Source organism: Bos taurus, chromosome 8 (assembly GCF_002263795.3).
Source record: "Bos taurus isolate L1 Dominette 01449 registration number 42190680 breed Hereford chromosome 8, ARS-UCD2.0, whole genome shotgun sequence".
In the NCBI taxonomy this organism is placed as follows: Eukaryota; Metazoa; Chordata; class Mammalia; order Artiodactyla; family Bovidae; genus Bos; species Bos taurus.
In genome coordinates, this window is record NC_037335.1 from 110,014,345 (window position 1) to 110,035,172 (window position 20,828).

At 44.4% G+C, this 20,828-nt stretch overlaps 1 protein-coding gene and 1 long non-coding RNA gene across 2 annotated transcripts in view; both read right to left on the minus strand.

The window, feature by feature from the left end:
* Positions 1 to 2,674: 2,674 nt before the first annotated feature.
* Positions 2,675 to 5,718, minus strand: LOC112447850 (uncharacterized). Its single transcript, XR_003036135.1, has 2 exons — positions 3,352 to 5,718; positions 2,675 to 3,242 (listed from the first exon to the last, which is right to left on the minus strand). It is a non-coding gene; the product is annotated as an uncharacterized lncRNA (long non-coding RNA).
* A 9,403-nt stretch (positions 5,719 to 15,121) lies between these two features.
* The window catches only part of MEGF9 (multiple EGF like domains 9), an 80,662-nt gene continuing 74,955 nt past the window's right edge, over positions 15,122 to 20,828 (minus strand). The window contains exon 6 of the mRNA XM_003586445.5: positions 15,122 to 19,908. Coding sequence (XP_003586493.2) covers positions 19,457 to 19,908 — 452 coding nt within the window. The 3' untranslated portion in view covers positions 15,122 to 19,456. The remainder of the gene's footprint in view (positions 19,909 to 20,828) is intronic.

Below are 20,828 nucleotides of genomic sequence, written 5' to 3' on the forward strand. Positions count from 1 at the left end.
CAACCCAGGGATCGAACCAGGTCTCCTGCATTGCAGGTGGATTCTTTACCATCTGAGCTACCAGGGAAGCCTATATATATATATATATATATGGAGAAGGCAATGGCACCCCACTCCAGTACTCCTGCCGGGAAGGTCCCATGGATGGAGGAGCCTGGTAGGCTGCAGTCCATGGGATCGCTAGGAGTCGGACACAAATGAGAGACTTCACTTTCACTTTTCACTTTCATGCATTGGAGAAGGAAATGGCAACCCACTCCAGTGTTCCTGCCTGGAAAATCCCAGGAATGGGAGAGCCGGGTGGGCTGCCGTCTCTGGGGTCACACAGAGTCGGACACGATATATAAATATATATATATGTATGTATGTATGTATGTATGTATGTATATGGGCTTCCCTGGTGGTCCAGTGGTCAAGAATCCACCTGCGAATGCAGGAGACACAAGAGACACGGTTCAATCCCGGGGTCGGGAAGATCCCCTGGAGGAGGACATGGCAACCCACTCCAGTATTCTTGCCTGGAAAATTCCATGGACAGTGGAGCCTGGAGTCACAAAGAGTCGGACACAGCTGAGCATGCGTGTTTGTGTGTGTGGGTGTGCGCACGTGTATAATATTCTTTCTCAGATTCTTTTCCATATGGTTTATCACAGGATATTGAATAGTTCCCAGTGCTATACGGTAGGACCTTGTTGTTTATCCGTTCTATATACAATAGTTTGCATCTTATTCTGCAAGGTATTTGTGACAATGTGGAGATGACCTCAGATTCCTTTATTACCTAGTCAATGGTAATCCCATCTCTCTCCCTCCTACATCCCCCACCAACTCTCTCTCTCTCTCTCACACACACACACACCCCTTAGTGAAGGCGACAAATCACTGCCCCTGTCCCTCTCCCATCCCCAGATCTTCACCCACCTCCAGAATCAGCAATAAAATAACAGCCTGAAAGAGAGTGGGCAGGAACCAGCGGGCACGCAGGGAAGGGGCAGTCCTCGATTCCCTGGAACCAACAGTTCAATAAGATGAGCGTGTCCAAAAGCAGGGAAGCTGGGATGTCAGGATTCCTGCCGTGATTCTACCACTGACTCCCTGTGATCTTTGGCAGACTGCTCCTCTTCTGGGCCTCAGTTCCTACAGCTGTTAAATGGGAGGATTGGACTGGATGGCTGTCTCAAGACCTCACAGATCTAGAGGAGATTTCTTTGTGTTGATTTCAAAGCTTCTAATGCACAACCAGCTCTGTTCCGGTGTGGAGGGCTGAGTTACAAATCATTACTTCCCGAATGAAGGGACTAACTTTCCGTCCAGCAGATGAAAGCTCTTGAGAAGGGAAAGAAGGCAGGGGTTGTGTACATTTTGACGTTTCTTACGCGACACTTGTGCTAAGGACATCACAAATGCTACTGCATCTAACACAACCACCCTCCAGATAAGGTGCTACCGTTATCCCCATTTCACTTACAGATGGGAAGACTGAGGCTGAAAGAGATAAAAATAACCTTCTTGAGGTCTCCCTGCTGGTAAGTGGTAAAGCTGGGACTTGAGCCCAGGTCCCTCTGACCCTTCCTGAAAGCTCTAATGGTTTCAGGAAGCCTGTCCTCTCGATTTGCTTCTCTCCACTTTAGAATTTGGGATTGAGAGGTGAGGTCTACATTTAGACAGTAGTATTTCAGAGATATGTCCACCAGACTCTACAACCTAGACACCTGCTTCCAGGCAGCCCCGAGATGAATCTAGATGTGGGCAACTCAGGACCTGAAGTCTAGGTGCCGGGATCCTGACTCTGGGAGGTCGTCCAACTTATCCTGGGACCTGGGTCTCTTTCTCTGGCTCCTCCTTGATTTTCCTTTGTGTAAAATGGGAGAGACCATGCTGAGCTGACACGGTTAAGTTAGATACTTTGGAAATGCAAAAGAAGAAAGAGCCGGAGGGGTTCTCCTTATGATAAGTCTACTGCCTGTTCAGCAAATGGCCATATTCCTGGCTTGTGTGCTAAAGAGATAGTGAACCTTGAAACTGAAAATAGAATCAATTGCACAAAAGATGGGCTATTTGGGAAGTTGTTTTTCCTGTTTTCACGGTCAGGGACGAAGCCCTTTGCCCCGTCTCTGTCTCACCATGGCCTTTCTTTCTGCCAACTGGAGGTGACGTCACTACCACCAGCTGTTTGGGCTATCTGGCGCCATCTCCTTGACGACAGCCACCCAGCCACAAAGCTGGCATTATTATTTCCTTGGGCAAGGTCATATCGAATGGCTGGGAGGAAGTCGCTTGCAGCCAGATGTTTCTCATTAGGGTAGAACCCTCAAGACACAGGCGCTGCCATTACTAGCAGCAAAAATAAGTTTTTACAGCATCAGTTCATGCACACGGCTACTTTGCCTGTTTCATTTTATCCTTACAACACTGTGAAGAAGATTAGGATGGCTGTCTTGCTCTTCAGTTTAGGAAAGTAAGGCTCAGGGAAGGGAAGAGATTTGCCAATAGCCACACTTTCTTCCTTTCTCTCTCTCTTTCTTAGCTTTTTATTTAGAAATAATCTCAATCTTAGAAAAAGTTGCAAAACGAGTACAGAGATTTACTTATATAACCTTCACCCAGCTTCCTAAAACACTAATATTTTACCTAACCATAACACAATTGTCAAAAATAAGAAATTACATTGATATGACATGATTCACTACAGACTTTATTTACATTTAATCAGTTTTCCCATTAATGCCTTTTTTTGGCCCAGGAGCCATCCAGGACTCCATGGTGCTCTGTCCATGTCTTTCATGATGTTGACACTTGAGGCAAGTTCCTGCCAGTGATCTGGGCTCATTGAGGCCGTGCACGTTTGGCAAAAGTGCCGCACAAGTGATGCTGTGCCTCCCTTGGCCACCAGGAGGCGTGTGCGTGCTCAGTCGCTCAGCTGTGTCCGACTCTTTACGACTCCATGGACTGTAGCCCATCAGGCTCCTCTGTCCATGGGAATTTCCCGGCAAAAATACTGGAGTGGGTTGCCATTTCCTTCTCCAGGCGGTCTTCCCGACCCAGGGTTGAGCTAGCATTTCCTGCATCTTCTGCATTGGCAGATGGATCTTTATCATCTGCACCAGTAAAGATGGATTCTTCACTGCGCCACCTGGGAAGCCCAGGAGGTAGACGATGTTAACACGTCCCTTCAGTTGGTGCTGTTAACTCTGTGTTCTTGAGTAAGGTGACGTCTGCGAAGATTCTCCGTGATAAAATTGCTATTTTTTAAAATTAATAAAAATCATGGTGATATTTGAAACTACATAAATACCCCACTTTTCATCAGATTTTCACCCGCTTATTTCAGCGCCCATTGATAATTCTTACCGAGAATCTCACAGCGTGCTTCGCCCATCCATGCTGTCGCGTTTTCATCATCCCTTCTCTCTTTACTGGTTGGAAGTTCCACTGTGAGGGAGAGCTTTCTCTCCTCCTTCATTTATCCAGTTTGTTTATTTAAATCAGGATGGACTCGTGGATCTTTGTTTTACCTTGTGGGTTAGAACATATTACCATCCTTACTTCTTCTGTCACACAAATTGTCCTAGATTTGACCAGGTCGCCCTTTGAACACAGAGGTGTGCCAAGATTCGAACCCAGGTCTGCCTGGTCCCAGGTCCGCAGTACTCCTGGCCCGTGACCTGCCCCTTGCTCACAGCTCTCTTCCCAGCCAGCCCTCAGCAGCGGCAGCCCTTGAGCAGTCCCCGTCAGTGCCCCCATCTCCCCCACAGGATGCTGTCCTCCAGGACGGTGCCTGGCCCCACACTGCGCTGTGCTCAGTGCCCGGCTGTCAGATTAACTCCAGCTGATTTTCTTCTCCAGATGGGGAGGGGGGTGAGAAACACTCAGTATCGAGGGGATAGCATGTAGATTATTGGGCTCCAGAGGGTAACACATACCAGCACCTATGGCCTTAGATCTGCCAATGCACCTCTCTGGGCTTCTTTTCTCATCTGTAGATTCAGCGCATTAGATTTAAACGTTGAGGCTCCCCTAAGCTCTCCCTTCCATAAATGATGATGCTAGTCGCCGCACACTGAGCTCTTTGCTGGGCACTATGGTAAGCGTGAAGCAGAGACTGACTATGGCCCAGCTCACGGTTGGCACTACTGAGGCTGAGCAGGAGAGGCTTTGTCTGGTCGCTCGGCAGCCAAGTGGTGGGGCTGGGAGCAAAACCCAGACTTTATCCTACAGCCCAGGCTTTTGAAAACCATGCCACTGTGCCTTTCACTGAATTGCTGTTATCTCTGCAGTCACTAAGCTGGTTAAAGTGCAGATAAGTATTATAAACCAAAATAAAACATTTGAATACTTCATTGGTATAAGAATAACAAGAGTAAGATTCTAGGGGCACAGAGAGAACAGATGAGTCATTCGGACTGAGAGGTAGGGGTAACGGTGTTTTATAAGCAAGACGTGTGCCCTGCAAAGGCAGAGGAGAAACCGGCACTTGCCAGAAATAAAAGAAGGCCGCTGTTTGATGCAGCCCCATTTACCAAGCCCATGTCAGTTTCCTTGAAGCTGTCTCATAATTCTAACAAGTTTGCTGTCCTTTATGAATAAGGAAACTGAGTCCCAAGAGACAAGAACTGATTTTTTCCGAAGTCACACGGTAAGCTAGTCACAGAGGAAGAAACTTGGACCTCAAGTTTTCTAGTTGCCAAAAGCTGGTGCTCCTGGTGTGTGTGTGTGTGTGTGTGTGTGTGTGTGTGTGTGTGTGTGTGTGTGAAACTTACAGAAGGCATCTGAAATCAAGATCTCCCTGCCTAAATTGATCACGCTCAGTACCATGGCCAGATCCCCATGCAGCCAAAGCCAGAGTCTGACTATAAGAGAGTCAAAGACTTCTGGGAAGACTGTCCTAAGGTACCAGGGAGAGCTTCCAAGCATTCTTCCCAGCTGCACACTTGAATATGTAAAACAGCAACAGCTGTAGGCAAAGACGGGAAACTGAGCTAATCAATCTTCTGGACATTTTGCAGATTAAAAGAATCTCAATGTCTTGATCATGATTTGCAGGATGGGGTGGTACACGTCACTTCTCCCTTAAATGTGGTGAATTCCTAACAAGAGAACAGGCCAGGACCTATGAAGGAGGACCACAGGGAAGGGCTGTAGGACCCGATTCCTCAAAGGGATGAATGTGAAGGACCTGTGTCCCCGCACATGCCTCTCCCCCTGACTGCACAGCCGGCGCCCTGTTGAGGACGCCCAGCCAAGGATGGGCAGAGGCTTGAAGTCCAGCCCACGCTCTGCTTGCCAGGCTGGGGGCTCCACTTCCCACGCTGAGTCCACTCCAAAGAAGGAGCATCTTTTCCTAACTCCCAAAGGAACTCTGTGTGCTAGTGCTTCTGAAGAATCTAGAATCCCTCTCCTTCCCCTTCTCGGCCTAATTCCCAGAGTTTCCCCACCCATGGTTTAAGAGAATGTTCTGGGCCGCCATCTCTATAGTTGCTGCACCTCTGAACTTCCAGGGTGCCCGGGTCTTACTCACGGCACTAACACAGCTCTATAATCATCCACTAACTCGCTGAACTTCCAGGGTACCCGGGTCTTACTTACGGCACTAACACAGCTCTAGAATCATCCACTAACTTGCACCTCTAAACTTCCAGGGTGCCCGGGTCTTACTTATGGCACTAACACAGCTCTAGAATCATCCACTAACTCGCTGAACTTCCAGGGTACCCGGGTCTTACTCTAACACAGCTCTATAACTCATACCACTAACTCGCTGAACTTCCAGGTACGGGTCTTTACTTACGCACTAACACAGCTCATATAATCATCCACTAACTTGCACCTCTGAACTTCCAGGGTTACCCGGTCTTACTTACGGCACTAACACAGCTCTAGGAATCATCCACTAACTTGCCACCTCTGAAACCTTCCAGGGTACCCGGGTCTTACTTACGCACTAACACAGCTTCTAGAATCATCCACTAATTGCACCTTCTGAAACTTCAGGGTACCGGGTCTTACTTACGGCACTAACACAGCTCTATAATCATCCACTAAACTTTGCACCTCTTAACTTCCAGGGTACTGGGTCTTACTTTACGGCACTAACACAGCTCTATAATCATCCACCTAACTTGCACCTCTGAACTTCCAGGGTACCCGGGTCTTACTTACGCACTAACACAGCTCTAGAATCATCCACTAACTTGCACCTCTGAACTTCCAGGGTACCCGGGTCTTACTTAACGGCACTAACACAGCTCTAGAATCATCACTAACTTGCACCGCTGAACTTCCAGGGTACCCGGGTCTTACTTACGGCACTAACACAGCTCTATAATCATCCACTAACTTGCACCTCTGAACTTCCAGGGTACCTGGGTCTTACTTACGGCACTAACACAGCTCTATAATCATCCACTAACTCGCACCTCTGAACTTCCAGGGTACCCGGGTCTTACTTACGGCACTAACACAGCTCTAGAATCATCCACTAACTTGCACCTCTGAACTTCCAGGGTACCCGGGTCTTACTTACGGCACTAACACAGCTCTATAATCATCCACTAACTTGCACCTCTGAACTTCCAGGGTACCCGGGTCTTACTTACGGCACTAACACAGCTCTATAATCATCCACTAACTTGCACCTCTGAACTTCCAGGGTTACCCTGGTCTTACTTATGGCACTAACACAGCTCTATAATCATCCACTAACTCGCTGAACTTCCAGGGTACCCGGGTCTTACTTACGGCACTAACACAGCTCTATAATCATCCACTAACTTGCACCTCTGAACTTCCAGGGTACCCGGGTCTTACTTATGGCACTAACACAGCTCTATAATCATCCACTAACTTGCACCTCTGAACTTCCAGGGTACCCGGGTCTTACTTACGGCACTAACACAGCTCTATAATCATCCACTAACTTGCACCTCTGAACTTCCAGGGTACCCGGGTCTTACTTACGGCACTAACACAGCTCTATAATCATCCACTAACTTGCACCTCTGAACTTCCAGGGTACCCGGGTCTTACTTACGGCACTAACACAGCTCTATAATCATCCACTAACTTGCACCTCTGAACTTCCAGGGTACCCGGGTCTTACTTACGGCACTAACACAGCTCTATAATCATCCACTAACTTGCACCTCTGAACTTCCAGGGTACCCGGGTCTTACTTACGGCACTAACACAGCTCTATAATCATCCACTAACTTGCACCTCTGAACTTCCAGGGTACCCTGGTCTTACTTATGGCACTAACACAGCTCTATAATCATCCACTAACTCGCTGAACTTCCAGGGTACCCGGGTCTTACTTACGGCACTAACACAGCTCTATAATCATCCACTAACTTGCACCGCTGAACTTCCAGGGTACCCGGGTCTTACTTATGGCACTAACACAGCTCTATAATCATCCACTAACTTGCACCTCTGAACTTCCAGGGTACCCGGGTCTTACTTATGGCACTAACACAGCTCTATAATCATCCACTAACTCGCTGAACTTCCAGGGTACCCGGGTCTTACTTACGGCACTAACACAGCTCTAGAATCATCCACTAACTCGCTGAACTTCCAGGGTACCCGGGTCTTACTTATGGCACTAACACAGCTCTATAATCATCCACTAACTCGCTGAACTTCCAGGGTACCCGGGTCTTACTTACGGCACTAACACAGCTCTAGAATCATCCACTAACTCGCTGAACTTCCAGGGTACCCGGGTCTTACTTACGGCACTAACACAGCTCTATAATCATCCACTAACTCGCACCTCTGAACTTCCAGGGTACCCGGGTCTTACTTACGGCACTAACACAGCTCTATAATCATCCACTAACTTGCACCTCTGAACTTCCAGGGTACCCGGGTCTTACTTACGGCACTAACACAGCTCTATAATCATCCACTAACTCGCACCTCTGAACTTCCAGGGTACCCGGGTCTTACTTATGGCACTAACACAGCTCTATAATCATCCACTAACTTGCCTGTCTCCTCAATTAGACTGAGCTCCTTGAGAACAGGATTTTATTTTGCATCAGTTGTCAGTTCAGTTCAGTCACTCAGTCGTGTCCGACTCTTTGCGACCCCATGAACCGCAGCACACCAGACCTCCCTGTCCATCAATTTCACTGAGATATAATCTACATACAGTAACACAGAGACGATTTAAGTATACATTCTGACCTGCTTTGGCAAATGTATATGCCCAGGTAACCACCACCACAGCCAAGACACAGAACAGTGCTCTGCGAAAGAACCCAGATGATGGAAATGTTCTGAATTAGCACTGTCCGATGGAGCAGCCACTGGCCATGTGTGGCTATTGAACCCTGGTAATGTGGTTACGGGAATGAAGAACTTAATCTTTAAATTTTTTATCTTTTTTTTTGAAGTACAGCCAACTTACAGTTTCAGGTGTACAACAGAGTGATTCACTTTTGTTTTGTTTCTCAGATTATATCCCTTTATAGGTTGTTACAATATACTGGGTGTAAGTCCCTGTGCCATTCAGTAGGTCCTTGCGGCTTATCTATTTTCTATATTTCAGTCTGAATGTGTTAATCCCATACTCCTCATTTGGCCCTCCCCCTCTCTCTCCCCTAAGGAGACCATAAGTTTGTTTTTTCATGTAGGAAACCATGGTCTGCTTTCTAGCATTAAAGATTTGCCTTTTCTAGAGCTTCGTGTACCAGGCATTATAGTATGTACACTTTTTGTGCCTGGCTTCCTCTGAAAATGGGAACTTTTAATTCTACACCCTAAGGTCTATACGTGCGCTTAGTCGCTCAGTCGTGTCTGGCTCCTGCGATCCCATGGACTGTAGCCACCAGGCTCCTCCATCCCTGGGATTCTCCAGGCAAGAATACTGGAGTGGGCTGCCATTCCCTACTCCAGGGGGTCTTATAGTTTTCTGAATACGGGTATTTTCCTCCATATTTAGACTCATTCCGGCGTACTCTACTCTTTGTGGTGTGACTGTAAATGGGCTTGTTTTCTTAATTTCTCTGACAGCTCACTGTTACTGTACAGAAAGTGCAAGGGATTTCTGCGTATTTATTTTGTATCTTGCAACTTTACTGAACTCACTGATGAGCTCCAGTAGGTTTTTGGTAGTGTCTTTAGAATTTTCTATGTAAAACATCATGTCATCTGCAGATGGTGACAATTTTACTTCTTCCTTTCCAATTTAGATTCTTCTTCTTTTTTTGTCCGACTACTCTGCAGTGCAGGAAACCTGGGCTCAATCTCTGGGCTGGGAAGACCCTCCGGAGAAGGGGGATTTTAAAGATCTCTTATAGTGCGTGGCAAATAATAGGTGTTTAATAAATGTTGGTAAAAGAATGAATTATAAATCTTTATCAGAATTAGTGATCTTGTCCCAAACACTTTTTTCTCTGCCTAACAGAATACAGGAATGAAAAAAGGCTCTCACAGAAACCATTTAACTCAATCTCTTGGATGTATCGATGGAAATATTGAGAACTGGTGGGATCCATGGCCTGCCCTGGTTCACTGTGTAAAATCAGAGCACGGATTACAGCCTGTTCAGAGCAGACTCCAAGGCCTGAACTCTCCCCACTCCCCAGCACTCACGTCCCATCCCTTTCCCGCAGGCAAACATACCAACTCCATGAATCCCCATAGAAGCACAGGAATGCTGCAAGATGCCACGCTGCCTGCTCCAGCCCCCTGTGGACGCCCCCCTGGTCCCGGGGTGACCCACCACAGCACAGGAACAGCAGCAATTCAGCTCAGAGAAGTATCTCCTTTCATTCCAAAGATACCTAAAACCTAGGAGTGGCCTTCCTCCAATACTGGGCTATGGGTTGGTTTTCTGTTCAGAGAACAAGCCACCTGGTACTACCCAACGGTGAAACAAGAACACTGCATTTTGGGGGGTGGGTAATGCCTTAACTGAAGGCCTCCTAAATAAAGGGAGAGAGGACAGGACCCAGCATTCACTACAGACGTGGCACGCGCTGGGGTGCTTCCCATGCGTCCTCAGTGCGCCCTAAGGGGTCAGCATCATTACTCTTCTACAGGGCGGAGAGAAGGACCAGGGGCCCTCTGTTAACCTGCCCAAGGCACTACACTGGAGCCCGCACTGGAATCCTCTCTTCTTCCAAAGCTGATGCTCTTTGTATCGTTAAAGAGCTTTTCATTTGCTCTTTGTATTATTAAAGAGTTTTTCTGTTGATGTTCCAAGATGTATCCATTCATTAGTAATAGCTAAGTAATCTGTCTGTATAGTCAAAGCTATGTAGTCATGTACAGATGTGAGAGTTGGTACATGGAGAAGGAAATCAATCCTGAATACTGAACAACAAGTAATCTATGTCGTTGGTTGCTGGGAAAGTAAGCTAAATTAGGTGTCAGCTGCTAATGTTCAGTTCAGTTCAGTTCAGTCGCTCAGTCATGTCTGACTCTTTGAGACCCCATGGACTGCAGCACGCCAGGCCTCCCTGTCCATCACCAACTCCCGGAGTCCACCCAAACTCATGTCCATTGAGTCCGTGATGCCATCCAGCCATCTCATTCCTCTGTGGTCCCCTTCTCCTCCTGCCTTCGATCTTTCTTGGCATCAAGGTCTTTTCAAATGAGTCAGCTCTTCGCATCAGGTGGCCAAAGTATTGGAGTTTCAGCTTCAACATCAGTCCTTCCAATGAACACCCAGGACTGATCTCCTTTAGGATGGACTGGTTGGATCTCCTTGCAGTCCAAGGGACTCTCAAGAGTCTTCTCCAACACCACAGTTCAAAAGCATCAATTCTTCTGCTCTCGGCTTTCTTTATAGTCCAACTCTCACATCCATACATGACTATTGGAAAAACCATAGCCTTGACTAGACGGACCTTTGTTGACAAAGTAATGTCTCTGATTTTTAATATGCTGTCTAGGTTAGTCATAACTTTCCTTCCAAGGAGTAAGCATCTTTTAATTTCATGGCTGCAATCACCATCTGCAGTGACTTTGGAGCCCAGAAAAATAAAGTCTGACAGTTTCCCCATCTATTTCCCATGAAGTGATGGGACCGGATGCCATGATCTTTGTTTTCTGAATGTTGAGCTTTAAGCCAACTTTTGCACTCTCCTCTTTCATTCATCAAGAGATTCTTTAGTTCTTCACTTTCTGCCATAAGGGTGGTGTTATCTGCATATCTGAGGTTATTGATATTTCTCCTGGCAATCTTGATTCCAGCTTGTGCTTCTTCCAGCCCAGCGTTTCTCATGATGTACTCTGCACAGAAGTTAAATAAGCAGGGTGACAATATACAGCCTTGACGTACTCCTTTCCCTATTTGGAACCAGTCTGTTATTCCATGTCCAGTTCTAACTGTTGCTTCCTGACCTGCATACAGATTCCTCAAGAGGCAGGTCAGGTGGTCTGGTATTCCCGTCTCTTTCAGAATTGTCCACAGTTTGTTGTGATCCACACCGTCAGAGGCTTTGGCACAGTTGCTAATGTAGTCTTAGCCTAACTTGGCTAGTGTACCTCCTCCTCCTCTTTGATATACTAAACTGGTCCTTTCATCCTTAATTGGTGGCTTAATGATCTCTGTCTTTTAATACAAAAAGGTGAGGTACAAATTATAAGTAAATGAAGCTCATTCTTTACCCGGGACCAATACCTGTTAATATATCTGCTTCCTTTCCATTTTAACTGGAGCAAATTCAAAACATAACTGTTAACCAAACTCTGATCCTTGCTCTGGAATACAAAGCCCTCTCCACTTCAGACAATTCCTTTGGGGATTCATGGCCCATTGCAGTCTACACGAGTTGCTTAACTGCCCCCAAATTATTACCTCAACTAAAACAGGATCTACACAGACGATCATTAATGTCCCTATACTTGTCTGGAAGAATCTCATCTCTTGCCAGAAGTAGCCTCTTCAGATGAAACTGGATGATCCCCTGGCCATGGTGATTAGAGATAACAATGGCTCATTTGGGAAATATTTGGGGGGAATTAAAAAGCTGAGATATAGCCTCTTGGTTCTGCAAGCTTCTGGAAACAAAGGCAGAAAGGGGAGGACACCAAAAGCATCCACATAGCAGACTAAGTTTGCTTCCTGCCCAGGCAGCGCACGTGTGAGGGTACACAGTCCTGTCTGTGGACAAGACCTCCATGCAGTGCAGGAGTGAGCTTCATCAGCCCCGCTCCACTGGAGGGGATTCTGCGCTGTTTATTCCCAGCGTCACTCAGAAACATCCCTGTTTACAAGTGACTTGGTGCCGCCCCAAATCGCAGTCCATTTGGTTTCTGGTTTAGACTTGCTTTACTTTAAAGCCTTCTTTGCGGTTCTTACATGCCTTTACCGTACTCACCAGTGTAAGCACTGCAGTGTAGCAGAGTCCATCATTCACTCACGTTTGTTGAGCACTTTCTGGTGCCAGGACTGTGCTTGGCAATGGCATTAAAAGATGCAGACAGTCCCAGTCCTCAAACTGAACAGATAATGTGATGATATCCATCATCATTATCTTTATACTCATGTATTCATCACTCCTTTTTCTTTATAGTTTTCCTGTATAATGTCTTTTTAAACAACATATTACATTTCCCATTTTTGGTCATTATATATAAGAAATCATATTGTATGTATTCTATGCCTAGCTTTTTTTGCTTGACATTATGTCTTGAGACTCATCCATACTGATGTAGATAGCTGTAATTCATTCATTTTTGACCACTGTATAAAATTCTATTCAAAGTATATGGATGCTGCTGCTGCTGCTGCTGAGTCGCTTCAGTCGTGTCCGACTCCGTGCGACCCCATGGACTGCAGCCCACCAGGCTCCCCCGTCCCTGGGATTCTCCAGGCAAGAACACTGGAGTGGGTTGCCATTTCCTTCTCCAATGCGTGAAAGTGGAAAGTGAAAGTGAAGTCGCTCAGTCGTGTCCGACTCTTAGCAACCCATGGATTGCAGCCCACCGGGCTCCTCCATCCATGGGACTCTCCAGGCAAGAGTACTGGAGTGGGGTGCCATTTCCTTCTCCAATGCGTGAAAGTGGAAAGTGAAAGTGAAGTCGCTCAGTCGTGTCCGACTCTTAGCAACCCATGGATTGCAGCCCGCCAGGCTCCGCCATCCCTGGGGTTCTCTAGGCAAGAACACTGGAGTGGGTTGCCATTTCCTTCTCCAAAGTATATGGATAGGCCACAATTAATCCGTTCTTCTACTGATAGGCAATTGGGATGTTTCCAGTTATTTTGCTATGACAAATGATGCTGCAATGAAGAGTTTGAAATGTGGGTCCTGGTACACATTCATAAGTTTCTCTAAACTATACACCAGGAGTAGAATTGCATGCACATTTTCAAAATATCCTATTTTTCATTCTGTTTCTAATCATTCTTCCTTATTCTTAATGACCAAATGTTAATTTAACAGTGTATGCACTAAGCCATGTCTATGGTTGAACATCTAAAGTTCGTCTCCACTTTTTAAACTTTATATACAACTCGGGGAAAGATTTTTTTTTCCACACAAAAATTTCTGCTTTTTAGGTCATTTTCTTATGAGGGATTTCTGGAAGTGGATCCCTTGAATCAAGACTGAACTGATTTACATTCAATGAGCGAGAGGATTATGGCTGAAATATAGAAAGGAATCTGCATCCTAGGAGCCATCAATCTTTTTGGGACCATAGATCCTCTAGAGACTATGATTAAGAGTATGGACCTTTTCTCCAGGAAAAAAAAAAAAAGACATACAAACTGTTTATGTTCACAAGTAAGCATTGCACACTTGTGTTCACAATTTCACAGTTTCTCAGACCCTCTGAATCGTGTATGCTGACATTTCTATTAAATAAGACTTACTGTCTTACCCACTGAATACAAAATTTCTTATACTGCTTCACCAAATAAGTTCAGATCAACTATTGCACCTGTCAAGTACTTTTTGTTTTAAACCACCATTTACTGAGTACCCACAGTATGCCAGCACTGTGCCAGATACTAGAGACGAAAGAGCATGTGCTCCTGGCTTCAAGGATTACAGTTTACCAAGGAAGACATAACAGAACAAGTATTTTTAATAAAATATGTGCAATAGGAGAATTCTTCTTTAGGCCAACGGGGGTATATGTTAAGGACTTATCAACCCTCTTTTATCAAGCGGTTGCAAAGAATGAATAAACATTTTCCAGGACATTATAGATAGAAGAGACAGTACCAACAAAGGGGAAAAGACATCATATAACCTGGCAAATACAGGAAAGTATACATTATTTTAATACGGTTGGTAGTGAGCATAAGGAAGGGTTAAGACTCTTCCTTATCTGGAGCAGAGATTAAAGTGAAGTTAAAGTTGCTCAGTCGTATCTGACTCTTTGTGATCCCATGGACTATACAGTCCATGGAATTCTCCAGGCAAGAATAGACTGCATAGCCTTTCCCTTCTCCAGGGGATCTTCCCAACCCAGGGATTGAACCCAGGTCCCCCACATGGCAGGAGGATTCTTTAGCAGCTGAGCCACAAAGGAAACCCAAGAATAGTAGAGTGGGTAGCCTATCCTTTCTCCAGTGGTTCTTCTTGACCCAGGAATTGAACTGGGGTCTCCTGCATTGCAGGCAGATTCTTTACCAACTGAGCTTTCAGGGATGCCCAGTGGATATCATAGAAAGACAGAAAGAAAGTGACATCACTCAGTCGTGTCCCCACGGACTGTAGCCTACCATGCTCCTCCGTCCATGGAATTTTCCAGGCAAGAGTACTGGAGTGCTTTGCCATTTCCTTCTCCAGAGGATCTTCTGGACCCAGGAATTGAACTCAGTCTCCCTCATTGTAGGCAGACGCTTTAATGTCTGAGCTACCAGGGAAGTCCAATGGATCTCATAGGGGACAGTTATTAAACAAGATTATATGTTAATATATGCTTTTTGCTTCAGGGTGTTTTGAGAGGGGGAATACTCTTCGTGTGGCATTTTTTTCCCCTAAGTGGAAAACATTCTTTAAAGGAACTTCTTGAAACAGAAAGCATGATCAATAAACGCAGGACACAAAGATTTTCAAGAAGCAGTTTGAAAATAAGTGATCTGTGACACATATTAAAAGACTTCCAACAACTGTGACCACATAAAAAAGTAAAACAGCAAATCTACAACAGGTACAAATTATATACATTTATTTTTTAATAATTTTAAATAACACTCTTGTATAAATTCTTTCTTATATTCAAATCATACACAAATTTAGAAATGCATCATGAAGCCTAGTCCAGCATATGTATGAGACATGTTTTTAAGATGTGCGTTAGAATTTTAGTGACATAAATACGATTTTAATGTTTCAGAAACACTCCCAATTGCTTGGGCGGAAATTTAACGTATTACAGAGTGCTTGTGCCTAGCATGAAGTTGCTTTAAATCAGTCAGCTCTCAGGCTAGTGCAGGCCTCAGGCCTGGTCTCGCGTTCTAGAGCTGCTGGTACAGTTACTGCAGATGGTTCCCAGTGGCCTTTGAAAAAGCATCATTCGACCTCTGACACTCTGGGGATCTGTAGCCTTTTTAGTTCACGTGGTATCGTTTGATTTCTTCAGGTGAACCAGTGTGCTCTTCCTGCTTCTTCCCTTGGCATAGTCACTGGCTCAAGGTTGAGGGAAAACTTACACTAACCTCCCGTCACTCCCCTGCACACACCAAACTCGTTTCAGCTCCCAAACTCCTATCGAGACGATCATAACAGACCAAAGGCTCTTCGTCGATGAGGCCAGAGATGCTTCCTTTGCTCTAACGGGTTACCTTGGGTTGCTTTTTAGTTTTCCGAAATTTTTGTGGGAGCTTTCTTTCCTTGTGATATATAAATTGAACTCCTTCCCACATACCTCAAAATATAAGAACCAGGGAATGTTCATAATCAGAGGTGCTATGTTGACCGTATGTCCTACAAAGAAAGACAGGACCAAAGTGAATGATTTAATAATGCGGTCCAAACTAGTGCTGTCAGTAGGAAGGGCTGTCGTTTCAGCTCTCTGGCTCCAGAGCAGCACAAGAAGGGCTACATGTCCTCCAGGCACTCAGCTGGCCACAGCGAGCCGCAGGTCACTGAGTGCTGCTTAACGGTCAAAGTCTCCAGGAATCCTGGGGCGAGAGTGCAGACATACAACGCGATGCTTCCACAAATCCTCTCCCCCACAAACCTCTCTCCTCCCATTCCGTGTCAGCTCTGTTCGCTCTTAAAATTCAGGTTCCCTAAAAGTAACACATTAAGTCCACAGGACCTTAGTATACATGAGGTTTAGTTTTATCATCATTTTTCTCTGTAACTAGAGAAATTCTATTAGTAAGACACCTCTGGGAGCTAGAGGACAGCAGTAGGGAGGGGAAAGTAAAGGAGGACAGACACACTTCTCAACACTACCCAGGACACATGACTGTCAGAAATGCACAGGGCTCACTGCAATGAATTAATGAAGATGAAAATGTCATCCCACAGCAGTATCTGTCATTCGTCAATCAGATTCACACTAGTCTCACCACATTTGAAAATAAACACATCCCTACTTCTGAGACACTCTTAGTCTTTCTAAAGGATGTATGGGACCCTGGTGCGTGGGGATCACACTTCTAGCGGAATGACTGCTGTGCAAGGCATTTTTCTCAGGCCAATTTCCTAGAGTGATTTTGGTGGTAGATCACTTCATGATGGATTTCTACTTTAGAGCAAAATTACCTCCACCAGCAGAAACACAGAGCACTAAAGAATATTATTTAAAATAGATTTTAAGAGCTTAATTTTTTCCACCAGGATAAATTAAGAACATGACCTAGGCTCTGTTCATAAATATGTAAACGTTCTTTGTGATTCGATTTTTGCAACTCCTTTTAACGTCTGTTTCAAGGAATGTCTACATAGCCAGAATCTGGACTGTTCGTTCAGCTTTGGCTCTTAGACCCCAACAAACTCTTTCTTTCTTTATTGTGTTAACTTCTGTGAACAAACGTTCATGTCCCACTATCCTCAATCCCTGGCTTTGAGGGCGTGATAGTCTGGGAAAGGCATATGTCACTTTACACAATTCCTTGGAACAGTCTCTATACGCATATGTGGCAGCTGCTGGGGAAATCGGGTTTTCTTTCCCTGCATGGAAAGATCAGTTTCCTTTTATGAAGCACAGACTGGTATTTTTATTTTCTTATCACCAACACTGGCTTCAGAGAGTAATCCTCCATGTTCTTTCTGCAAAGTCCTTCGTGGCTATATAGCCCTGGATTGTACCTTGTATTTACAAAAATCAGAAACGTTCACAGATGGGATTCTTCCTCCCAGCCTTCCAATGTCTGCAGCTGGGTCATTTCTGCACAAGCATACAGCTGAAAAAAACATGTGCTTCTGAGTTAGGAGTCCTGATTCCAAGCCTAATAACATACGGTGTAGCCTTGAACACGACATTTAACCTCACCGATAACTGGGAACAACAATTACTTCCTCAAAGGCTTGTGGTGAGGAACGAAGGACACAGGTACAGAAAGCCGCCTTGCAAACTGCAGAGGGCTATAGAAACATTATCTGATTTTAATGTGATCTCTCTTTCATGAGCAATGGCCAGATATCCAGAGCCTCTCCAGTTACTAGAAGTAGATTATCTGCCTGTACATCCTCCAGAGCATCGTCTCCAACTGCAGAGGGCTATAGAAACATTATCTGATTTTAATGTGATCTCTACTTTCATGAGCAATGGCCAGATATCCAGAGCCTCTCCAGTTACTAGAAGTAGATTATCTGCCTGTACATCCTCCAGAGCATCATCTCCAACTGCAGAGGGATGACCAAATTCCAGGTTTTTCTCTGGAGAAGTCAAGTAGGGTGATCAGCTTGGCAGGGGTTCGTAGGTTTAATTTTTGCTTTTTTTTTTTTCTAACTACTTGACAGTTTGTTATTCCTCCTAATAAATATCTGCATTTGACTTCTGGTTGTTTTTCCTGGCTTTCCTTAATCTACAATCTGTCAACATCATAATTAGAGGAGAGCAAAGGCAGAGATGGCCTCAAAGAAAAAACTGCGTCTAAATGCAATGCCTGACTATACCCTCTCAACCACGGCGCCACCTTCCAGCCAGACAGGAAGATACAAGAACTGCAGCATGCAGGACGTGGTCCACACCCCGTGGCATCTGAGTGACCGGCTACATTCAAATGCAGGAGTATTTGGGGGTGGGAGAGAATATAAATAGTTCACAGGTATGATATTTCACAGCGGATCCCAAGTGATATGATGGCTTTTCTTTTGGAGCTAAAACATTTCTTCCTTTGGAAGACTATTGTTACTTAAAAAAAATTTTTTAATAAGCATGTGTTTGTTCTACTTTAATCTATGTAAAATATAGAGAAGCTAATGTCTAAACAGGTGAGTAGTTTGGAGAATGCAGTCTTGTGTCCCAGCTTAACAATCATTGTCTTCAAAATCTATTGCTTGAATCTATAGGAAGTCAAAGACGATAGAACTCTACTTTTAGACTGAAAAAGGGAAAAATTAGAAACATCCAACCTCTTATAAATTTCAACAATGTCAAAAGAGGGACTAAAAATCACTGATGCTCACCAGAGTCCCAGCTCTAGCAATATTGCCATCTATTTTACAGTATTTTAACCCCATATTTTCTTTTTACAACGCCATTAACTGCTATACAAATAAATTCTAGATGATAAAATAAGACATGATTTTTTTTTACAAATAGATACAAATACAATGCTGAGCAGATATTCTACATTAACTATATACACCTTATTTCTCTAGAGGCAGGAGTATTCCTTCTTTTTAAACAATTTATCATTTACACTGAGGCCTTAAGGAGAATCATCAGCTTTATGCTTTCCCAGACATTGCCTTCCTCTCTCTACCATTAGAAGCTTATCCTGTGCTTTCATCTTATTATTGAGCAAAAACTCTGGAAAGAAAAATCAAACCCTTCTAAAGATCTTCTTGGGACTTCACTGCCCCTATTATAGAAACAATCAAGATTGTGTATTATGACACAGCCCAAATATCAGCTTTTCCTCAAGGATGTCTTTTAGTCCAGTAAAATGAATATCCTTCCTGGCCTTCCTTTATCAAGAATGGAGATAAAGTCTTCTGGCAGTCCTTTCCCCTCCACATCCATCATCCTGTTTCCACTGATGGTGAACATTCCCCCAGGAATCTGTTTGGAGGTCAAAGCGGACTGGGGCTGCACTGAGAGGCCCAGCCTTCTACCCTCCCATGTGGTTCGGTACAAAAATACACTTTACTTCAAGTCCTCATCGTCAGTGACTGCTTCAGATCTTCATGGGAAAACTAAGAGTAACAGGCTAAGTACATTACACGTTTGTACCTGAAAATTTCCGACGCACTACATGCCTTTGCTTCTCATCTCAGCGACTCTACCCAGGCTGTGGCGCAGAGAATGATGCTGTCTTAGTAAGCACTGTGGCCTTAAAGTCCAGGAGAACAGCTCTGGCTCCTCCTCAGGCTTTATAGTTATGCATTGGGGTCGTCAGGGTCAGCTGCCCGTTGGGAGCCACTTCATTGCCATCATCTTCCAACAATCCTGACACATCTGCGTTGGGAATGCTGTCGTGGTAGCTGCTGAAACTGATATTGTCTTCTTTCAGCTCAATGGTCCAAAAGGGGGCGTTGAGTTTCCGGTTTTGGTACTCCCGGTACATATACACAGCCCCCACAAACCCCATCAGCAGCACCACCACAATGATGATGACTGTCAAAATGATGATGTTAAATTGGGTCCATGACACGTCCGCTAAGGCCGACGTGCTGTTTTCTGCAGAGCTTACTGAAAAGATAGTCTGCGGGGTGGTAGGGGTAAAGGTGCTATTTATAACAGGGGTGGGCACTGATGTGGTCAAAGAGGCATTGGAAACCAAAATGGTAGAACCTTCAGGTGTTGGAACAATAACTTCTGAAAATAAAAACAGAGAATGAAATGTAAAAGACAAAATATCTGGTTTTAAGAAACAATAAAAGAAATACACATGGGAGTGGAAGTTGATATGGGATGTTGACATGATACTCTGCTTTAAAGTAATGTTAAAGTAAGTTAAAAAATAATTTCTCAAGAAATATAGTGGAAAGAATCAGGGTCTAGAAAACTAGATTATTACACCCATGGCTGTTATCCAAAACGTATATAATATCCATACTAAAATCTTTGGGAAAATTCTAATGTTGGAGTTTTCCATCCTCCTGTACTCTTGAATAGATTCATACAAATTCCTGAAAAGGTAGTAAGTATGTCACTAGTGACTTCTAAATCACTTTGTTAAAAGTGAAAGGGATAGCTAATACTCGTTTGAACTAAAATAAGTTCAGCATGTCTGATGGCACTTCATAAAGGTAAAATTCTCTTTAATGGAGGCAAAAACAAAATAGGGGAAATTGCATTTCTAGTTGCTTCTGAAAAACACAATTTAAATGGCCATAGTTGACATCAGCTGAGAGAGAAAACAGCCATTGCCAGCATAGTGATTTTTCCTTTAAATAGATATAGTTATTTTACAACTAAGGTACTATACTGTGTACTTCTAATGCAGCATAGCTCAGTAGAAATACCAAAAGCTTTGGGATCAAGTAGAACTGTGTAGCAATAAATAAGTGAGCCAATCTTGTTAAAACTGAGATTCCTCACCTATGAAATGGGAATAACGGTATCTATTTTACAGAGTCCTTGGGAAGGATTAAATAAAGTATAGAACATCGTTACATTTAATGTCCATAGTGCGTGGCACATACTAGGCACTCGATGAAATGATCCCTGTTATCATCACAATTCATCACCACAGCCGGCACACCAATCCACCCTAAAAAGAGGCATGTCTTACA